Here is a 19,745-nt window from a genome sequence, read left to right as displayed (position 1 = left end):
TGACGTCATGATGTAAATTGAGTGACGTCGGCCACAGGTAGATCATTTCCTTTATTCGTTGTAGCTCAGTTTCGTTAACCCACCTGTTCGCGGTGGACAGAAAACAGAATGGGAAAGCTTCAGGAATTCAAAATAACCCTTAATAACAACAAAACTGTGTACAGCCCCGGTGAATCGATCTCTGGAACACTGAAGATCACAATTGCCCAGTCCATACAATGTAAAGGTAGGTCAATAATAATAACAATAAACCTATTACAAATCATCGGACACCGCAGCCGCTCATTTTGTTTCTACAGGATTATTTCTGTTTAAAAGTGGTATGTTAAAAAGTTTACGACTTTAAACACTTATGTATCAGGCGTAAATGTTGCTAGTTGTTTTCCTAGTCGTAATGTAGCGGGCGTAAGAGTTTGTTTTGTTCTTGCGCATCGAGGACTGATAGTGGTGGTGTAGAGGCAAAGTTGTTGCAGATCCTTTATTGACATGCCAATGAGGAATAGTGCATAAAACTTAACCGTTTTAATTGTTTTTTATTAGCTCTCTGAAATGTCCACGAGTATACACCCTTTTAAGTCGAGTGTTTTAAGAATATTTACAATATATCTTTAAAAACATGCTTAGATAGTTATGTAGCCTATATCATCTAGTGTGTCTCGATACCGTGCCAGGTAAACAAATCACAGTTTCGGTTACCAGTTTGAGCCGAACAGTGACTTAGAAAATACAATCCAAAGACTTTAATATATTTAAGCAAAAGTCAGACACCAGGGCCTAAATCAGTTTTGAAGAAAACATCGGGATGTAACGCACGAGCAGCTGCTCGGCGGTGTTTATTGGTTTTCCGAACTTCTCATTTGCATATTTATAAGCCTGCTCAAACAGCGTGTTTAAAATAAGTAATTCAGACTGTACATTTAAAAATCTTTTAACCTGTCCATCTACTGTAAGGTGCTTTTCAAATCTGGTCTTAGTTTGTTACAATACTAGTAAGACTGCTTGAAACAAAAATAAAGGAACACTGTACATTTTTTTTTTGTTGTAATTTTAACGGTAAAAGACTGTAAAAATGCTACAGTAAAAAAAACGTTAATTGGTTAACGGGTAGTTACCTTATAATACACGGTAACATTTTTAAATATTTTTAAAAAGACAATACATGTAGTTTTAAAATATATATATATATTTAATGTAAAAAGTATGATTTTCTGTATAATTAACAGTAAAAATTAATATTATGTTTAACAAGAGAGTACATATACTTTTTTACGGTAAATTATTGTTAAATGGTAAAAACAATAATCGTGCGTTCCCAGAATTCCCTGCGTGACCCAGTTCATTTCATTATATTTTATGGGAATAGTTATGTTTCATCTTATGTTTAATATCAGTTATGTACTTTGGGGTGTTCTGTGTTATATTTGATGTAGTTTAGTTAATGTTTATTACATTATTTTAATTTCACATGTGTTGTTACCGTCATGGTATTTAGTGTTTGTGTGAGTGCATCTGAGCACTGTCTCTGTAAGTTCATTGGCCGTTGTTACAGGAAGGGTATAAATTGTTGAATTTTCTGTTATCATAAATGCTTCAGTAATTACGATGGTGATTAAAAATAAATTATAAAGTGAAAAGAAGGTTTTTTAAAGTTTCAGAAGGTTAAACGTATATATAAAGTTTAATATTTAATAATATAAACGATGGTAATGCACCATAAAATATACTGGCATCAATATTACATCCCGCAAAGCCTGAAACGTGGTTATTGCATTTTTTACGGGGAATTTCTGGCAACCACAGCTGCCAGTTCTTTACCATAAATTTAACAGTGCATTATCCTGCTTCTCACCAGCACCTGTTAATAACAGCACCTGTTTTCACACAGTCTCAATGCTTTACAGTACATGTGGTCAAATTAAGGTCAGGTCTCTTGACACCAGCTGAACCAAATCAATAGTACAGTCAATATTTCTTAGCCTATCCACTAAAATATTATATTAAGACATATACTGTATCTTCTCTGCCATTGCAGATTATATTCTCTTCAGACACACCAAAAGGAATATAATGAATGAGAAAATAAAACAATATAATCAATATGGATCATAGATTATAATAGCAGTATAACCAACATTAATGTTTTCTTCCTATGAAAGGATTAGATATGAAATTAGCTGTGTGATAATGTGTGATATGTATATGGGAAGAGTGATTTTAATCAAAGTTGTGTCTTGCTAATTTCTGCAAAGCAAGGATATATATATATACAATCTCTAATTGTAAGCTGTGTCCAGTTAAGAGACAGGTCCTTTAACCATATTATTCACAGGTCCGCAGTAATTTGAAATTCTCGAGGTGAAGTTGATACATATTATCACATAATTAGATAGTATAATGACCCTTGGATTTAGTGCCTTTTGCCCCTGAAACCTCAATGAGATCTCATCTTTATTATTGTCTTTACATTTAACCATAACATTTCTTATTTGATTTAATAATTTAAATACTGATTTATACATTGATTTAACTATTGATTTAAAGATATACAAAACATTGTTTTTTTAATATTGCCTTATTGTTCATTTATTGTATGCAGATTCTACATGCATCAGAATATAAGCTTTTATTTTCAAGATATCATTGTACAATTATCATCGAGAGAAACTACTACTTTGTTGGTTGTGGTCAATGTGAGGTTGATTCTTTATTTAGCTATCAGCACCAAACAATGTGTGACATGTCACATGACTAACCTGAGAAAAAGTTTTCATCACTTACTGCCAAGTTCAAAAAGTATATTGGATGTAGCCTATATCAAATATATTTATTGTATACATTATATTGTATACAAAATCAGTGCCAGAACAGACAATTGTTCGACTTGTGGTTTGGGCCTTGCCTTGGTCGTGGGATCAAGAAGAAATGCCTCTGGTTTATTGTATAAAAATAGGCTGACATCCTTTCTGTTAAACAACCTCCATGGCTCAGTGTAAACAAGGAAGTACAATTAAAAGCGGGTTGCTTTGGCCCGCTTGTAGGAACGGCTTTGGGCTAGGAAAATGTGATAAGACTGAAAATGAGTCGGACTACAGTCAGATTGACTCTTTAAATATGTTAAATATGACTATTAAAAAGTCACACGAGTGATTAATATGGTTACAGTGATATGAGAGAAAGTCATGTGGTTATGTCAGGGACTGATCTGTTGTTTGAGCTAAGACCTGTGGTCAGGGCGTTGATGACGAGTACTCACCAGACTGGTTTGTTAGCATTCCGAATCAAGGAAACACGATTAACAATCACACACAGTCATCATTACATCTAGACTTAGGCCTAATGAAGAAATGATGTCAGTCAGCAGTGTTTGTTTTCTTTAGAGTTTACAGTTCAGCTGAAAACCACCTGGATGTTTTTTTAAACTTTAGGTATTTATATATAAACTGAAACGATAACAATTCAATTTGAGTCTTTAAATGATTGACTCATTGTTGACTTATTGTTATAGATTCAGTTTTTACTTCACCTGTTGGTTCTGCTTTACACTTTTATACTGTTGTAACACTGTACTTACATTTAAAGTGACTGCATGTAATGTAATTACATTTGTAATTTATGGTAAGTCTGGTTCGGTGAAAATTCTTGCAAGATTTACATACAATATTCATACACTGTTTACTTGAAATCCATCAGTGACCCTAACCGAACCCTTAGAGGTCGACCGGTATAGGTTTTTTAATGGCCGATGCTGATATCCAGAGAGCAGAGTAGCCAATAGGCTGATATAATGTGGATATATCACACAATTTAAAATAGTTCATAACATATTAATAAAATTGCTAAAAAAGTATAACATTTATGTAGCACTATATTTACTCAAAATTTCACACAAAACTTAAACTTTGTACGATTTTGTGTGTATTAAATGGTAGAAAACAGTTTTTCCTGGTTTCTGTTTAGTCATACCATTTTAGTAATTTGTTTGCACATAAAGAAGTTGTTAATATATTAGAAAGAAGAAAATAACAACAGTGCACACAGTAGTCCAGTAAACGTGGACGGCATGTGCGCATCAGCATTGGCATTTTCTCACAAAAGACCGAAATCAAAATAATTCAGCCTGGTCTCATGAAATTCACATGAGCCTTGCAACGTTTTTGCAAAACTGAAATTACGTGCTTCATAACACGTTTGGCAGCACTTTTCAAGTGAAATGTCCAGCAGGAGGTGCCAAAACCGAACAGAATGAGGTTGTAATCAGACGAGGTTTTTAAGGTGAATTTTAGATGGAGGTTTTAATAAAATGTTCCTCCCTAACCTAAAACTTTACCCTAAACTTAACCAATAGTGTCCGAAAAGAGAAATGAGAGTTTATCAAAACAGACATCCTTACCCTTAACCAACGCCTAACCTTAACTGATAGTGTTTCAAAATGCAGAAGCAAAATAAAAAGCACATTTTCTGAAGCAACCACGTCAATTCCTGTCGCTTCTGTGTCTCTGTCGTGTCACATGTTAGCTTGAGTTCTTGTCTGGTTTTGAACTGCAGTCCTCCAAGTTCAAAGTCCAATGCTTTATGAGGTGCGCTACCGCACAAGCTATCTGTGTTGGAATAAGTGAATATATGTAGGTGGGTCTGTAATACAAGCGTTAAAATGTATCATTTTTGAAAGATGCATTAGAGTAAAAGTGTCACGATATCATAACATAGCATCGTCTGAGTAATAAAGAGAAAAATAAGTGTTTATAAAGTCATAATCAGCCATTGAAGTCATGATTTCAGTGAAAGTGAATAAAACACAGTTGTTGTAGCACCTCTAGTGTTCATTTCACCTGGAAACTGCAGGGAATTGTACCTGGAGACAATTTATTCAATACGTATAACAAGTTTTGCAATAACGTATATAGAGTCATGTTTTCACTATGAGACCAGGTTGAAATAATTGCACATACAGTGCACAGTGAATATGACATTTACTTACAGGACACGTGAAGCTTTTACTTTGAAGTTGCTCTATCACTCTCATGTGGATCCAGCGAGCGGCAATCTTCTGACAGCTTTCAGATTACACGGCACGGATCACCTGCCTGGAGTGTCACGAGGAAGAGTTTTAAACTAGGCTGATAGAATACATGCTTTAGAGGAAGATATGCAAGCGCTCCATAGAAAGAAAACATTGGATTTGTGCTAGTTTTGTGAAGTTTGTGAACTGCATCTGTTTAAATCCACATATTAGGGATGCACGGTATATCGGCAGCCATATCGTTATCGGCCGATAAATGTGACTTTTAAAGTTATTGGTTATCGATCCGATAAGAAAATCTGGCCGATATATTAAAGCCAATAAATCGTGGCTTTTTCAGGCGCACACTACTCACCATGAGGGTTTTTATTGGTGCCTACTGCATGATGTGACATGCTTAAGAAGATTATACTGATACTGGATCTACAGTAAGTAAACACTCAATTTTACTTATCCATGCCACACATGCATTTTGTTTCTTCATTCCTTTTTTATGTTAAAGCATATACTCTTGTTGATTGTGAGTTTGAGACTTGTTTACATTCCTTATTGTGGTCTTTTGACAAGTTTGAATTAAGTGCAATGCACTGTATTTATAAAAGTAGCTCACTCATCAAATTAATTCATCTCATCAATAGTCTTGACTTTAACAAAAATGTTGGCCATAGGAATGTAAAATTTCTAGATTTAACGTTTAAAGTAGGCTACATTTTATAAATGATTATGGGATATGAAAGATTTAGTTGTTTCTTTGCAGGTTCCTTGTTTTCTGCATTAGAAGTAGTTTTTAAATAAAAGCAAATTCTAATTTTTTATCTCAAAAAATTAGAATACATCATAAGACCAATAAAAAAAACATCTTTAGTGAGTTGTTGGCCTTCTGGAAAGTATGTTCATTTACTGTATATGTACTCAATACTTGGTAGGGGCTCCTTTTGCTTTAATTACTGCCTCAATTCGGCGTGGTATGGAGGTGATCAATTTGTGGCACTGCTGAGGTGGTATGGAAGCCCAGGTTTCTTTGACAGTGGCCTTAAGCTCATCTGCATTTTTTGGTCTCTTGTTTCTCATTTTCCTCTTGACAATACCCCATAGATTCTCTGTGGGGTTCAGGTCTGGTGAGTTTGCTGGCCAGTCAAGCACACCAACACCATGGTCATTTAACCAACTTTTGGCGCTTTTGGCAGTGTGGGCAGGTGCCAAATCCTGTTGGAAAATGAAATCAGCATCTTTAAAAAGTTGGTCAGCAGAAGGAAGCATGAAGTGCTCCAAAATTTCTTGGTAAATGGGTGCAGTGACTTTGGTTTTCAAAAAACACAATGGACCAACACCAGCAGATGACATTGCACCCCAAATCATCACAGACTGTGGAAACTTAACAGTGGACTTCAAGCAACTTGGGCTATGAGCTTCTCCACCCTTCCTCCAGACTCTAGGACCTTGGTTTCCAAATTAAATACAAAACTTGCTCTCATCTGAAAAGAGGACTTTGGAACACTGGGCAACAGTCCAGTTCTTCTTCTCCTTAGCCCAGGTAAGATGCCTCTGACGTTGTCTGTGGTTCAGGAGTGGCTTAACAAGAGGAATACAACAACTGTAGCCAAATTCCTTGACACGTCTGTGTGTGGTGGCTCTTGATGCCTTGACCCCAGCCTCAGTCCATTCCTTGTGAAATTCACCCAAATTCTTGAATCGATTTTGCTTGACAATCCTCATAAGGCTGCGGTTCTCTCGGTTGGTTGTGCATCTCTTTCTTCCACAATTTTCCTTCCACTCAACTTTCTGTTAACATGCTTGGATACAGCACTCTGTGAACAGCCAGCTTCTTTGGCAATGAATGTTTGTGGCTTACCCTCCTTGTGAAGGGTGTCAATGATTGTCTTCTGGACAACTGTCAGATCAGCAGTCTTCCCCATGATTGTGTAGCCTAGTGAACCAAACTGAGAGACCATTTTGAAGGCTCAGGAAATCTTTGCAGGTGTTTTGAGTTGATTAGCTGATTGGCATGTCACCATATTCTAATTTTTTGAGATAGTGAATTGGTGGGTTTTGTGCCAAAATCATCACAATTAAAAGAACCAAAGACTTAAACTACTTCAGTCTGTGTACACTGAATTTATTTAATACACGAGTTTCACAATTTTAGTTGAATTACTGAAATAAATGAACTTTTCCACGACATTCTAATTTATTGAGATGCACCTGTATATTGGCTATTGACCTCCAAATATAATTAGTGCTGGGCGGATTACTTGTGAATTGTAATCAGGTGCTGATTACAAATGACATGACAAAAAATGCAATCAGTAACATAATCTCACAGATTACATTTTGAGGTAATCTGATTACTTTTGGATTACTTTCAACCTTTGAAAGTAGTTTAAAGTAATCACTTTTCTTGCATGATACATTGACTGCATTTATACAATAGCCTATGTCAGCATTAGCCAGCTAGCCAGCTTTATCAATAGCTGTTAGCTAAATTTGGTGGATGATGTCAGTAGCTGTTTATAAAATAGACAGTACATTATAAATATGTTGACACAGTTCAGTATTGTTGTGATTCTATCACAACTGTCATTTTGATATATCGATGTCCTATTGTTTTGTAATTATAGAATGTATATATTTTCTGTATAACCAAGTTACATTACACTAATGAATGGGTCTTTTTGCATTATCTTGAACATTGTCTAGCATTCATTTCATGTGTTATTGTAGTTTACCTAGCTGAATAATTACAGATGAACATTATGTCAGTTACTGTGAATCAGCATACCTGACTTTTAGTATAAAGAGAAGATTGTTGAAATGATGTGAAAGTTACGAAGCAAGGTAGCTTGCAGTTCGTCAGCATTAGCAGGCAAGATCAAGTTAGCTAAAATTACACAGATCAATCCTTATGGCACTATATTTCACATGCTTTGCAGTTATGTAAGCTTATCTGTCCAATAAGAAGAATGCCAATTCAGGGTCAGTTTTGATCCCCAAAACCAAACGAAGGTCCCTCCAGGAATGAAATGTCCTGCCGATGTTCACTCTAGTTTTCGCTCGACTATGATCACGTTCCCACTTAGCCTGACGGGATTCAGTAAATGTTTTATTTTTTTGGCTTACTCTGAGTTTGTGTAGGAGTCGGTGTTGTGCTGGGAGCCGGACGTTTGCTGGATTCCATCTCTAAGATAACGTTACCTAGTGTTGCAGGTACGCTGTTGAATAGTGGAAGAGAAGCTATTACTGTCTGAGTCAAGGCTCTCGGGAGCACGCATAATCTTCACATCCTTTGGATTTTCCCGGCAAAAGCGACCCGCTCCCTTCGCATGAAAATCAGTCTACAGGTTTAATAGGCAACCTAGGAAGTCCGGGAAGGGCTAATTTTTTACGTTGCATTACAAGCCGTTCACACATTGGCAAAAAAGGCGAATATTACATGAAAAATGTTACATATTGCACCTTTAATGATGGCTTTGAAGCAATTAAGTTCAATGTGTGAGCACAACATTGGTGAGGTAATGTGAAATAATTATGGACCTGAAATCCATAGAATCCATAGATTCAATGGACCTGAAATCAACAGCAATGACATTGCTAGGTCAAAGCTAACAGCTCAAAACTCTGACACATGTACATTTAACCCTTACTACTTAGTAATAGTCCATCACCTATCCCTTATCTGAGGTGCATATCTTACTGTTGTAACTTAAAAGGAGCACATGCTCAAAATGTTAATCTGTGAGACTTTTGCACTGAATAGAATATGAGGATAAGTATATGATGATATTTATATGAAAATGATCAATACATTATTAACAATTTACTGCCATTGCCTTGTTAATATGTAATCATGTAATCTATAAAAAGTAACTAATCCAATTACAAGCATTTCAAAATGTAATTTAACCCTATTACAAGTCATTTATTTTGTAATCTAATTATGTAATCTGGATTACATGTAATCCGTTACTACCCAGCATTGAATATAGTGAATTATTGGTTAACGGTATCGGCCAAAATTTCCATATAGGTGCGATTCTCTGTGCCCTGGGGGCTTGAGAAAGTGATCAGCTAGACCAGAAAATTTATCGGCCATTGCCGACAAAATAAAAATACAGAATATTGTCCGATTTATCTGCCTTGGTGATATATGGGTTAACCACTAACCCCTACCCCTGGCCTATGCATCACTGCTAACCCTTACCTTTGCAGCAGCAATTCTCCTGGTAGTTTTGCAGATCATGTTGTACACAACAAGTACATTGTGTAAAATGCTTACAATTGTAATAGAATTTAAGGAAATGTAATATGAAGTGTGACCCAACCGTACATTTGCCCTCAGTTCAGGTGTGCTCATCAGTGGCAGATGCTTTGCTAACTAGAAAAATAGAGTAAATAAAACAGTATAAGACATCATTGTTACAATAGGTAATTTTTAACTTAGAGCGATAAAATCAATCAAATGAATTGAGTGATACTCTGTTCAATACATCAGAGGTGTGATAGGTCAGGAAATCTAGAGATTCCATATGCTGTTTTTGTTGTTCCCTAGATTTCTTGAAGAAATCTCTTCTGACATATTTCCCATGGTTGCTTATGTATCTGGGGTAACATATCTGCTTACTAGCACTCATGTGTCTGGGGGAGAGAGAGAGACGAGAGAGAGAGAGAGAAATAGAGGAAGAGGAGGAATTAAAGAACAGAACCAGAAAGACAGGGCTTTTAAACACAGAATTGACAAAAGGAGACTAATGTACACATACATACTGTACATGTTCTTAGAGAGAATGAGATGGACACTAGCAACTGTAAATGCAGCTCATGGCATTACTGCAAAAGCACTTGTAAGTTTGTATCGCACCCAGGGGTGGATTACCTCACCTGGAAAAAAATCTCAGAGGGGCATTAAAGGAATATTACTTGTTCAAATCAAGTTAAGTTCATCCGACAGCATTTGTGGCATAATGTTGATAACCACAAAAATAAATTTTGACTTGCCCCTCCTTTTCTTTAAAAAAAAACTAAAATCTGGTTTAAAGTGAGGCACTTACAATGGAAGTGAATGGGGGCCAATATATAAATGTTAACATACTCACTGTTTAAAAATATAGCCATGAGATATACACAATATGTGTGTAAACATGATTTTAGTGTGATAAAATCACTTACTAACCTTTTCTTTGTAAAGTTATTGCTAATTTTACAACTTTGTTGGCATGACAATGTAATGTCAAGAAACCCTAAGACACTATAATGACTGAAAAAACAACTTAAACAACTTCACAGCTCAATTAATACACAAGTTTTAACAGAAGAATGAATGCAAGTGCTTTTATAAAAAGTCTATTGTAAGTGCCTCACTGTAACCTCGATTTATGCTTTTTTTTTTTTTTTTTTTTTAAGAAAAGGAGGGATGCAACCAAATTGGCCTACTTGCTAGGGAGGGTACAGTCACCTTGTGGTCACGATTAGTGGTTCTCGCTCTCAATGGGGTGTGTGGTAAGTTGTGGGACAGTAGCATGAGCCTCCACATGTTGTGAGTCTCCGCGGTGTCATGCACAGCGAGCCACGTGATAAGATGTGCGGATTGATGGTCTCAGAAGTGGAGGCAACTGAGACTTGTCCTCCGCCACCCTGATTGAGATGAGTAACCGTGCCACCACGAGGACCTAGTAAGTAGTGGGAATTGGGCATTCCAAAACTGGGGAGAGAAAGGGATCAAATAAAAAAAGAAAAAAGAAAAATTTATTTTTGTTGTAAACAACATTATGGCACAAATACTGTCGATTGAGCTTAACTTGTATTAAACCTGAAATATTCCTTTAACAACTCATTTACAATAACATTTTCATTATGTGAAGTTTTTTTTTTTCTGCTCAAACCACACCTACTGCAAGCAACAAAAATATGTTAATCTTTGCATTGATTTCTGTTGCTGTATGCTGTACTTACCTTTCATATGATTCTAGATTGCGCATTGCTCTGTTACAGTTTTTGTTGTTGTTTCATGTTGATCGTTTTCAGATTGGGTGTATTTTCTAATATTGATTTTGTTCTTTTTTTAATTTTGGACTTTTTACCTTTATTACAGATAAGACTGTTCAGATGAAACAATAGGAAGGAGTGGGAGGGTGGGATCAGGAAATTACCTCTAGCCATACTCAAACTCTAGTCACTGCAAAAAGTGCCACCATGCAACATGTCTGAGCACATGCATCTCTGATCAGTATTGATCATTATCAAAATAAACTAGTCAGAACATCTTGTCAAATGTTCATAATTCATAGTGTAATACCATTAAAAGCTTTAAATATTAAATTACATTATTATCTGCATTTAGAAAACCAGCTGTATTGATAAGTGTTTGATTGATATTAATTTTTGCTATGGTCATTGGCAATATCAATAACTAGAGCGAAATTGCCAATGACCAATATAGTGCTACTTATATATAATTGAAACATACAATACAAAACAATTTAGTTATTGCTATTGAGATGTACACATAAAGTGTAAAGAACACACAATATTTGCTCAGTTGACTACAAATATCTGAAAATATAAACTGTACATTATCTGTTGGTTGATTTTGGAACTGAGGGAGAGCTAATGCTTCTTTAATTGGCCAAGCAGTCACAGTTATTGGCAAATACAGATAATCTTAAAATGGCCAAAATATTGGCCTGGCCGTTACAGTCTATGACTAGTATTGATGTTTTTCTGTATAAGTACAGTATAGTCATTGTAGAAAATGACATTTCTGCTGTGGCTTTTTGCTAAATTTACCATGTGGCAAGATCTATTTCCTCTCTCTGTAGAATTTTTTTGAGAAACAGGAAGTGAATTCGTTTTTTGTGCTGTGGATCGTTCACACGAGCTGACAGTCTCTACCTCCTCTGTTGACTTCATATTGTCTCCATGGTTACCTGAAAGCATTATTGCAACATCCTGCTATAAATGCTGAAGGACAGAGCGAGATTATAATAAGTGCAGTTCTCAATAAAGGAAGCATCTTTCAGCTTGGTGCCGTGAATGGTTTGCCCAAAAATGAAAATTCTGTCATCATTTACATTACTCAGCTTCATGACGTTTTAAACAGGTATGCTGTTATTTTTTCCATGGAACAAAAAAGGAGAATTTTCACATAGATCTTTTCTATTGAAATCATATGGTGCTACTTTTAGTGTTTTTTTTTTTTTGTTTTTTCCATTTTTGGAGCTTGATATCCAGTGGTCACCATGAACTGTCATTGTATGGAAAATGTCCACACTAATCTGTTTAAGTTTGAAACCTCCATTTTCAAGTCCCAAATGTTATCAATGTCCAAAATATGACATTATGGAGAGTGTTTTTGAAACGCTCCATTTATGGTGGAGGAAAGCGTCATTCTCATGTGGATAAGAGACGTGAACATAGCGAATGAAAATGTTTTAGTTTGGATGTGGCCAAAGAGCTATCTGAAGATTCTTCAGAATTCTTCCTATGTGTTACTTCCTATGTGTATAAATATATAGTGCTGTTCACATAAGCAAACATTTGTTTTAAACTGGTTATTTATATCTTCAGCTTTATGTGTCAATAGGCAATATTCATTTTAGACTACCAAGCATTCCTTTTGCAAAAAGAATATAGTAGAAGAACAGGGAGCCCTGCAACAGATGGCATGGGCCTCTCAGAGCCCCCCACTCAACATCGAGTCAGTCTGGGGTTACATGAAGAGACAGAAGCAATTGAGACAGCCTAAATAGATAGAAGAACTGTGGCGAATTCTCCAAGAAGACTGGAATATCCTATATGGCAACAACCAAGAAAAAACTGTGTCCAGGTGTACCTAGGAGATTTGGTGCTGTTTTGAAGGCAAAGGTGTTCATACCAAATACTGATTTAGCTTTTTTATATTTACTGGAAATTTTATGATGTTAATTGTTAAATGAAAACTATTTATGCCATTATTTTTGGAAGATACAATTTTGCACAAGTGCCTAAAACTTTTGCACAGTCCTGTTTATAAAAAATAATATAAAAATAAATAACAGAATTTAGAATAGAATGACGAGTAAACAATGATGAGTAAATAATAATTTCATATTTTGAGTAAACTATACTTTAAATAATTGTTACCGAGAATTTAACATAACCTAATGCACTTGCGTATGTCTTGTTAAGTTATTAAATTTCAATTGATTATGCATTGCATCTTTTCAGGAAAATGTATTTTGGCTGACTGATGATATGTCTTTAATTATTTCCACAAACAGCAATCAAAGTGAACTGCCAGGGCTTCTGTGGAGTGACCAGCAAAGCAAATGACATGGACTGGACTGAGGAGGAGCAGTACTACAGCAGCTCGGTCTCAATAGCAGATAAAGGTACTCAGGTGACTCTCAAATATAATGAAAGCCACAATATGCTAGTTTAAATCCCTTACAATTTCTCTCTGTCTGTTTCCCAGGCACTCTGAAAGAGGGCGAGCACAGCTTTCCCTTCAAGTTTCTCTTACCAGGTGAGACTGCACTTTTCTGTCATTGAACACACCTGCTGTCCTGCATTCCTCTAAGATACGTCAGAGTTACCCACTGTTTACATTTATCCACGGCAACGGAACAGCACATACATAGTGTCTGAATATTAAACACAATAATAATGTTCTTATTTTTTTATTGGTGTTTGGTCTCTAAAACCTCAATTTGTGATGCATTTCAAAATTATGCATAGACCCTTACTTATTGTTCCATTTCAACTCCTCAGGTTTCATTTTCTAAGAACATTTACCACTAAAAAGACCTAATAAATACGAGTTGTCCAAAAATGATTATTTTCAGAGTGTTGCCCTGGGTGGATGAACTTATCTTTGTCAACGAGCTATAAATAGTATTAGACCTTTGTTTAATAGGATGTAATCAGTTGAGCAGGAAGAGACTTGTTTCCATTATAAAGGTTGATGTTTTATAAAAATTCATTCCATTGAATCTATATTTCCCCCCTTATCTTACAAAGAACATAATTAAATTAAAGACAGAGTATTGACACTTTTTGTGATTGTGTAAATAATGAACTCAAAAAATCCGTTTGACTGGTGTGATAAAACCAAAACTTGACCTGTTTTCACACAGCTACAGTATAGGTTGAATTGGATTCATTCGTTATGTTCATTTTCTGTGTGATAGAAATGTATCTTCTTAATCTGTTATGCCAAGACACACGCTAACCCAACTAGTCGTCAGTAAGTGCTCTTATTGTTCAGAGCTGCACAGCTGCAATTTGATACCTCCACCTGCTGTTCCTCTTGTATCTAAAACTTTTCAGCTCTCCTTAAGAGACACAATGCCACTCTTAAGGAAACATGTGCCTTCTTGTGCTGTTGCATTGGCTTCTATTGTTTCTAATCTTTTTCTGAAATATTTGAGCTTAAAAATGCACTCAGTTGTTTACTCATTAAAGTTTTACAGTTTAAAAAAGAAATTAATAGCACAAATAGAACAAATTAAAACCTTGTCCCCATGTTACAATAATGTTAATAATGTTTTTTTAACACTGCAGTGAAGATCCACAAATGTCTAATTTTCTCTTTTTTAGCCACTGCACCAACATCATTTGAAGGGCCTTATGGACGGATTATTTACAGAGTTAGGGCTTTCATAGACACTCCTCGCTTTGCAAAAGACTACAAAATAGAGAAGCCTTTCTGCATACTGAACAACTTCAACCTCAATGAAGCACCTGACATACTCGTAAGTGTGCTACACCTGTAATGCAAACAACCTCCTAGTTTACATGCATGAAAATGTCAACAAACCATACTAATTTGTGCTTTGTTGTTTATGTTTGCTTTGTGCAGGAACCTAGCACATCTTCCATTACCAAAAATTTCTCATACATGCTCGTGAAAAATGGGACAGTGGTGCTGAAAGGCAAGAGCGACATGCGGGGATATGTAGCTGGACAGATCATCAAAGTATCAGCTGAGATTGAAAATAAATCGGACAAGTCTACAGGCCATGTGGTAGCCAGTCTAATGCAGGTAAGACTGGGCACTAACTACTTGACTAAATAAATATGCTGCTTGCGCTTAGACAATTACCTGGGAAAGCTAAAAAATTATCTCTTAAATTATCTGGATTGTGACTTAGGCCACATCCTCTCTAATCAGTTTTCATTTGAGAACTATGTTCTACAGTTTCCCAACGTTATCGATTTTCAAAATCAATGTGTTTTCAAATGAAAAAGTATAAGTGTGGACGTGGCCTCAGATACAGTATTAGTCAAGCTCAAGTTATTTAAACTGTGCAATAGATTATATTTTTAATTGTGAACCGTAACACTCACTTTGTTATGTTTGTAGAGTTCAAATACTTCGAACCTAGTCTCACAGAATTAACGTTACTATAACTACATTACACTACAGACCCACCTACATTTACACACGTGTTCCAACATGATTAGTTTCCAGTCTAGCTCACCTGAAAGAGTGTTAAACTTTGGACTCGGAGACCGAGCCTTGAGCCCAGCCAAGGACACTCAGAGTGAAATTAAAAGGAAATTGCAATAGAAGCAACACGAAATGAAGTGGTTAGATTTAGGCGTTGGTTAATGATGTCTGTTTTGTTCACCTTTCATGTATCTTTTAAGACACTATTGGTTGGGTTAAGGCAACAGTTTTAGGTTAGGGAGGAACATTTTGCTCATTAAAACCTCCATTTAATACTTACCTTAAAAACCAGAAACTGCAGCCAAACGTGTAATGAAGTACATCATTTTGGTTTGCAAAATTAAAGGTGCACTCAGTAATTTTTTCCTCATTAAAAAAGTTTAACTCAAAGACATGAATTGTAATTTGGCAACATATTAAGGAAATCATGACTACTCATATTAAAATGAAGGCTCCAGTCATATTAGTTACCTTATAAAAGCTGTTTTATTCTACATGGAGAGGGTCCACACATGGGGGCTGCCATGTTAGATTCACATGACCAGCTGAATACTACTGGCTTAATCTCAGTAACTGTCCTGTTATTTGACACTTTCACTCAATGATTAAAGTAATCATGGCTGACTGTGAATACAAAATTTCTACAATGGCATCTGAAACTGAAAACTGTTGATTTTAAATGATGCCGCTAAGTGTCAGTGCAAGTCCAAAATGACACAAAGACAAAAGTTACTGAGTGCACCTTTAAATTTCATAAAAATGTCTGAAAACAGTGGTAAATTTTACAATCTGAAATCTCATTTCAGAAAGTCACATATAACACTAAGAAGCCGACACTTGACCTGCGGGCTGTAGCAGAGGTAGAAGGCCCTGGAGTTAAGGGTGGACAAAAAGCTGAATGGAAGGAGAAGATAATTGTACCTACTCTTCCCCACTCCTCTCTGACTGGTGATGTCCTCATCCAAATCAGCTACTACATTCAGGTACATTTCTAGGTCAAGTTTTCTAGGTGATACTTTATTATAGAGTCCATGTTACACAAAGTACATGGTAATATAATAAATTACAGTAGAAATACTGGGCTGGTGGCCTCGCCCACAGTGAAAACGTATTGGTCTAAAATCCTGATGCATTTAACATCAAATATCTTCTGGTTGGCTGTGATTATAGCACTTTGTGCAGCAGTTGCGCAATTCATTGTGGACAGATTAATGGACCATTTTCACAGACTTTGTTATTATTCTGTCATTAATAAAATAAAAAATCAACACTACTGCGATGAGGTTTCTTATACAGCTGCTGATGGACTGACAGCAAATTTGGGATCCTTCTCTCTTCTGACTGCCGTTTTCACCATTCTCTAACCAAATGAGAACATAAAAATAATATTTGCTGTGGTCTCCCATTCACAGCTATAGACAATAACCCCACTATAGTATACGTCTGTGTTCCAAACCCGGGAATGTGAAAAGGGTTCATTGCTTGCCACTGGAAACTTGTAGCATTATGCCTGATTAGGACACGGTATAACACTGTAATGTAAAGCGTGACTGTTTTCTTTCCTATGAGAATTCTGTTCCATTGTGGTCGGAGTGTTTGAGTTGGGTATTAGCTGGTTTCATGTAAGTGAATGGGAACATCCATATCATAAAGATTAAATTAATCAGAAGTTCATGCAAATTGTATTTGGTATTTCCTGCTTCCTTCTTCTCATTGAATCACATCTGTATGTTTCTCCATGCTTTTCCAGGTCTCTTTGAAATACCCAGAGGTGTCATTAACTTTGCCCATTTACATTGGAGGCATCGCAGTGGATCCCACTCGGCCTTCCCCCTCCAGGCCTGTCCCTCCCACGCCAGCCCCGCGCTCTAACCCCGCCTCCGCCCCTTCGCCTTCTGCTGCTCCCTCTGACTCTACCCCTCTCAGCCTGCCTTCTTGCCCAAACCCTAAAGCTGCACCCAAACCCAGGCCTCGAAGCATCTATGCATCCCCCAGTGCACCACCAGCAGATCTGTACCCTGAGCTCTCAGGTGCAGATAACTGCATTGGGGAAATGACAAAGAGTTCACTGCAGGAGTCAGGTTCTCAGGCTGTGTCCCCTAATGCATTCAGCTACGCTCCTGGACTCAGCTTCAGACAGAGCCAAAACTCCAACCATGCATCAGGACCCCCTTTCAGTTCACCCACCACCCCTCAAGACAGATCCTTGTTGGCCTCCTCTCCAATGAGCATGCCTCCAAACTATAGGAGTTCAGCATATCCACATGGTATGCCATGCTGTAGTGTCATCTTATATGAAGTGATAAAACCTATCCTCTTATACAAATGATCCTGCATTGTTTAAACCAGAAATAGGTTTTGGGCGTTCATCATGAATATGAACTTTATTATTAAGCAAATAATTAAAAAGATGAATATTACCTAATTATTAATTGGATTTTCTTTGTTTCTCTACTCAGAGCCTCCACCTTCCTATGAAGATAGCTGCAACACATAAGATTTTACCCAACCACAGGAAGAAGACTATAAATCATTTGAGGAAAACATTGCTTTCAAAACACTCCTGTGACTTATTAATAAATGCAGATCTCAAGCACTTTTTGTACTAAATGTGTAAATCAACAAATTAGAATCTGGAATTAAACATAAGAGGTCAATTTATACACTACTATGATCTATGATGCCAAGCATTTAAAAATTAGTAACTTAAATTTTTTAAATTGGAAATGATCTGCTAGTCTCATCATATTTATATCATGCAAAAGATACTACTTATTTTTAGTTAGGTTATTTTGCTTTGTCCCTTTTATTAGCAAGTTTATGTTTTGTTTTCAATTTTATTGATAAGCTAAAAAAAATCCAGATTAGTTCATAACTTTTTATATATGTCTATATATTTGGTTGCACAAATCATCCACAAGTCTTTATATGACACTACAGATTATATATAGCCTTATAAATATATAGTATAGGTTATGTGGTGTTGAATGACCAATTGTTAGTATTGTTTTTTTTCCCAAGGCAGTTTTATTGCACACTACTTTCATATTAAAAAGCATTTTGTATTAAAACTGTGATTTGTAGTTAATAGTAGTGTACATATTAATAAAAATCTTTTGAAAATCAGTGGAATTTTTTGTAAAAGGAAAAAAAGACTAACTGAAAAACCTTACAGGATGTACTTTTGCATTTTTTTTTTTTTTTTTTTTTTTTTTGCTCTCATCATTTAATCACCTTCATGCCATCCCAGATGTGCATGACTTTCTTTTTTTTCTGCTAAAAACACAAACAAGGATTTTTAGAAGAATATTTCATCTCTGTAGATCCTAACAATGCAAGTGAAAGGGTACCAACATTTTGAAGCTCCAAATTACACATAAACACAGCATATAACTAACCCATAAAACTCCATAAATTCTCCTCCCTGCCCAGTAAGTGGTGATATGCACGAATAACGGAAATCACAAAAAACAAAAGAAGAAAGTGAAAGTGGAGATTTACAGTAAAAAAGGACATAAATATTGATCTGTTTCTTTCCCACACCTATCATATCGCTTCTGAAGATATGGATTTAACCACTGAAGTTGTATGCATAACTTTTATGCTGCCTTTATGTGCTTTTGGAACATCAAAGTCCTGGTCACCTTTCACTTTCATTGTGAGGACCTACAGAGCTAAAATATTATTCTAAAAATCTTTGTTTTGTGTTCAGCAGAAGAAAGAAAGTCATACACATCTGGGATGGCATGAGAGAGAGTTAATGATGAGAGAATTTTCATTTTTGGGTGAACTATCCCTTTAAGTGTGAATAAATGAACCTCTCCAAGTCTTGTCAAGACAATTTCAGTATATTACATTGGTTGGCAGGCGGGATACACATCCGTGGGCTGGTCCCTTGGCTACATGCCTACTGAAGATGTGTTCCTGAGAAAAGCACTTCGCCCAGAGGCCTGGAGTGCTGAGATCTTCCTCTTTTGCTTCCTTCTTATTATGGCAGTATGTTGTCTGCTGCGAGCCAACTGCCTGAAAACAAATGATAGTGTCAATGATAGTGCCATTTAATAACAAGCACAAAACACAGACTAAGTTATATTGCTTCCCTTCTACATAATCCACTGAATACTATTTCTGTCCTTTGATAGTGGGCCGACCTTTTCAGTTAACAATATGCTGAAAACAGTACAGATCCACAAGAAGTACCTGTAAAAATTCACTTTCATTGTGAGGACCTACAGAGCTAAAATATTATTCTAAAAATCTTTGTTTGTGTTCAGCAGAAGAAAGAAAGTCATACACATCTGG

General features: G+C 36.1%; 1 protein-coding gene across 1 annotated transcript; it reads left to right on the top strand.

Moving 5' to 3' along the window:
* The first annotated feature begins 70 nt into the window (after positions 1-70).
* On the top strand, positions 71-18,553 carry LOC127420057 (arrestin domain-containing protein 1-like). Its single transcript, XM_051662005.1, has 8 exons — positions 71-226; positions 13,273-13,383; positions 13,467-13,517; positions 14,591-14,745; positions 14,853-15,035; positions 16,250-16,426; positions 17,194-17,710; positions 17,903-18,553. The coding sequence occupies exons 1-8, from the start codon at positions 109-111 to the stop codon at positions 17,938-17,940; spliced, it is 1,350 nt and encodes a 449-aa protein (XP_051517965.1). The 5' UTR covers positions 71-108; the 3' UTR covers positions 17,941-18,553.
* Positions 18,554-19,745: the final 1,192 nt, after the last annotated feature.

Source organism: Myxocyprinus asiaticus, chromosome 3 (assembly GCF_019703515.2).
Source record: "Myxocyprinus asiaticus isolate MX2 ecotype Aquarium Trade chromosome 3, UBuf_Myxa_2, whole genome shotgun sequence".
NCBI lineage: Eukaryota > Metazoa > Chordata > Actinopteri > Cypriniformes > Catostomidae > Myxocyprinus > Myxocyprinus asiaticus.
Note: the sequence above shows the minus strand (reverse complement) of the source record. Positions and strands in the feature narration are given on the sequence as shown.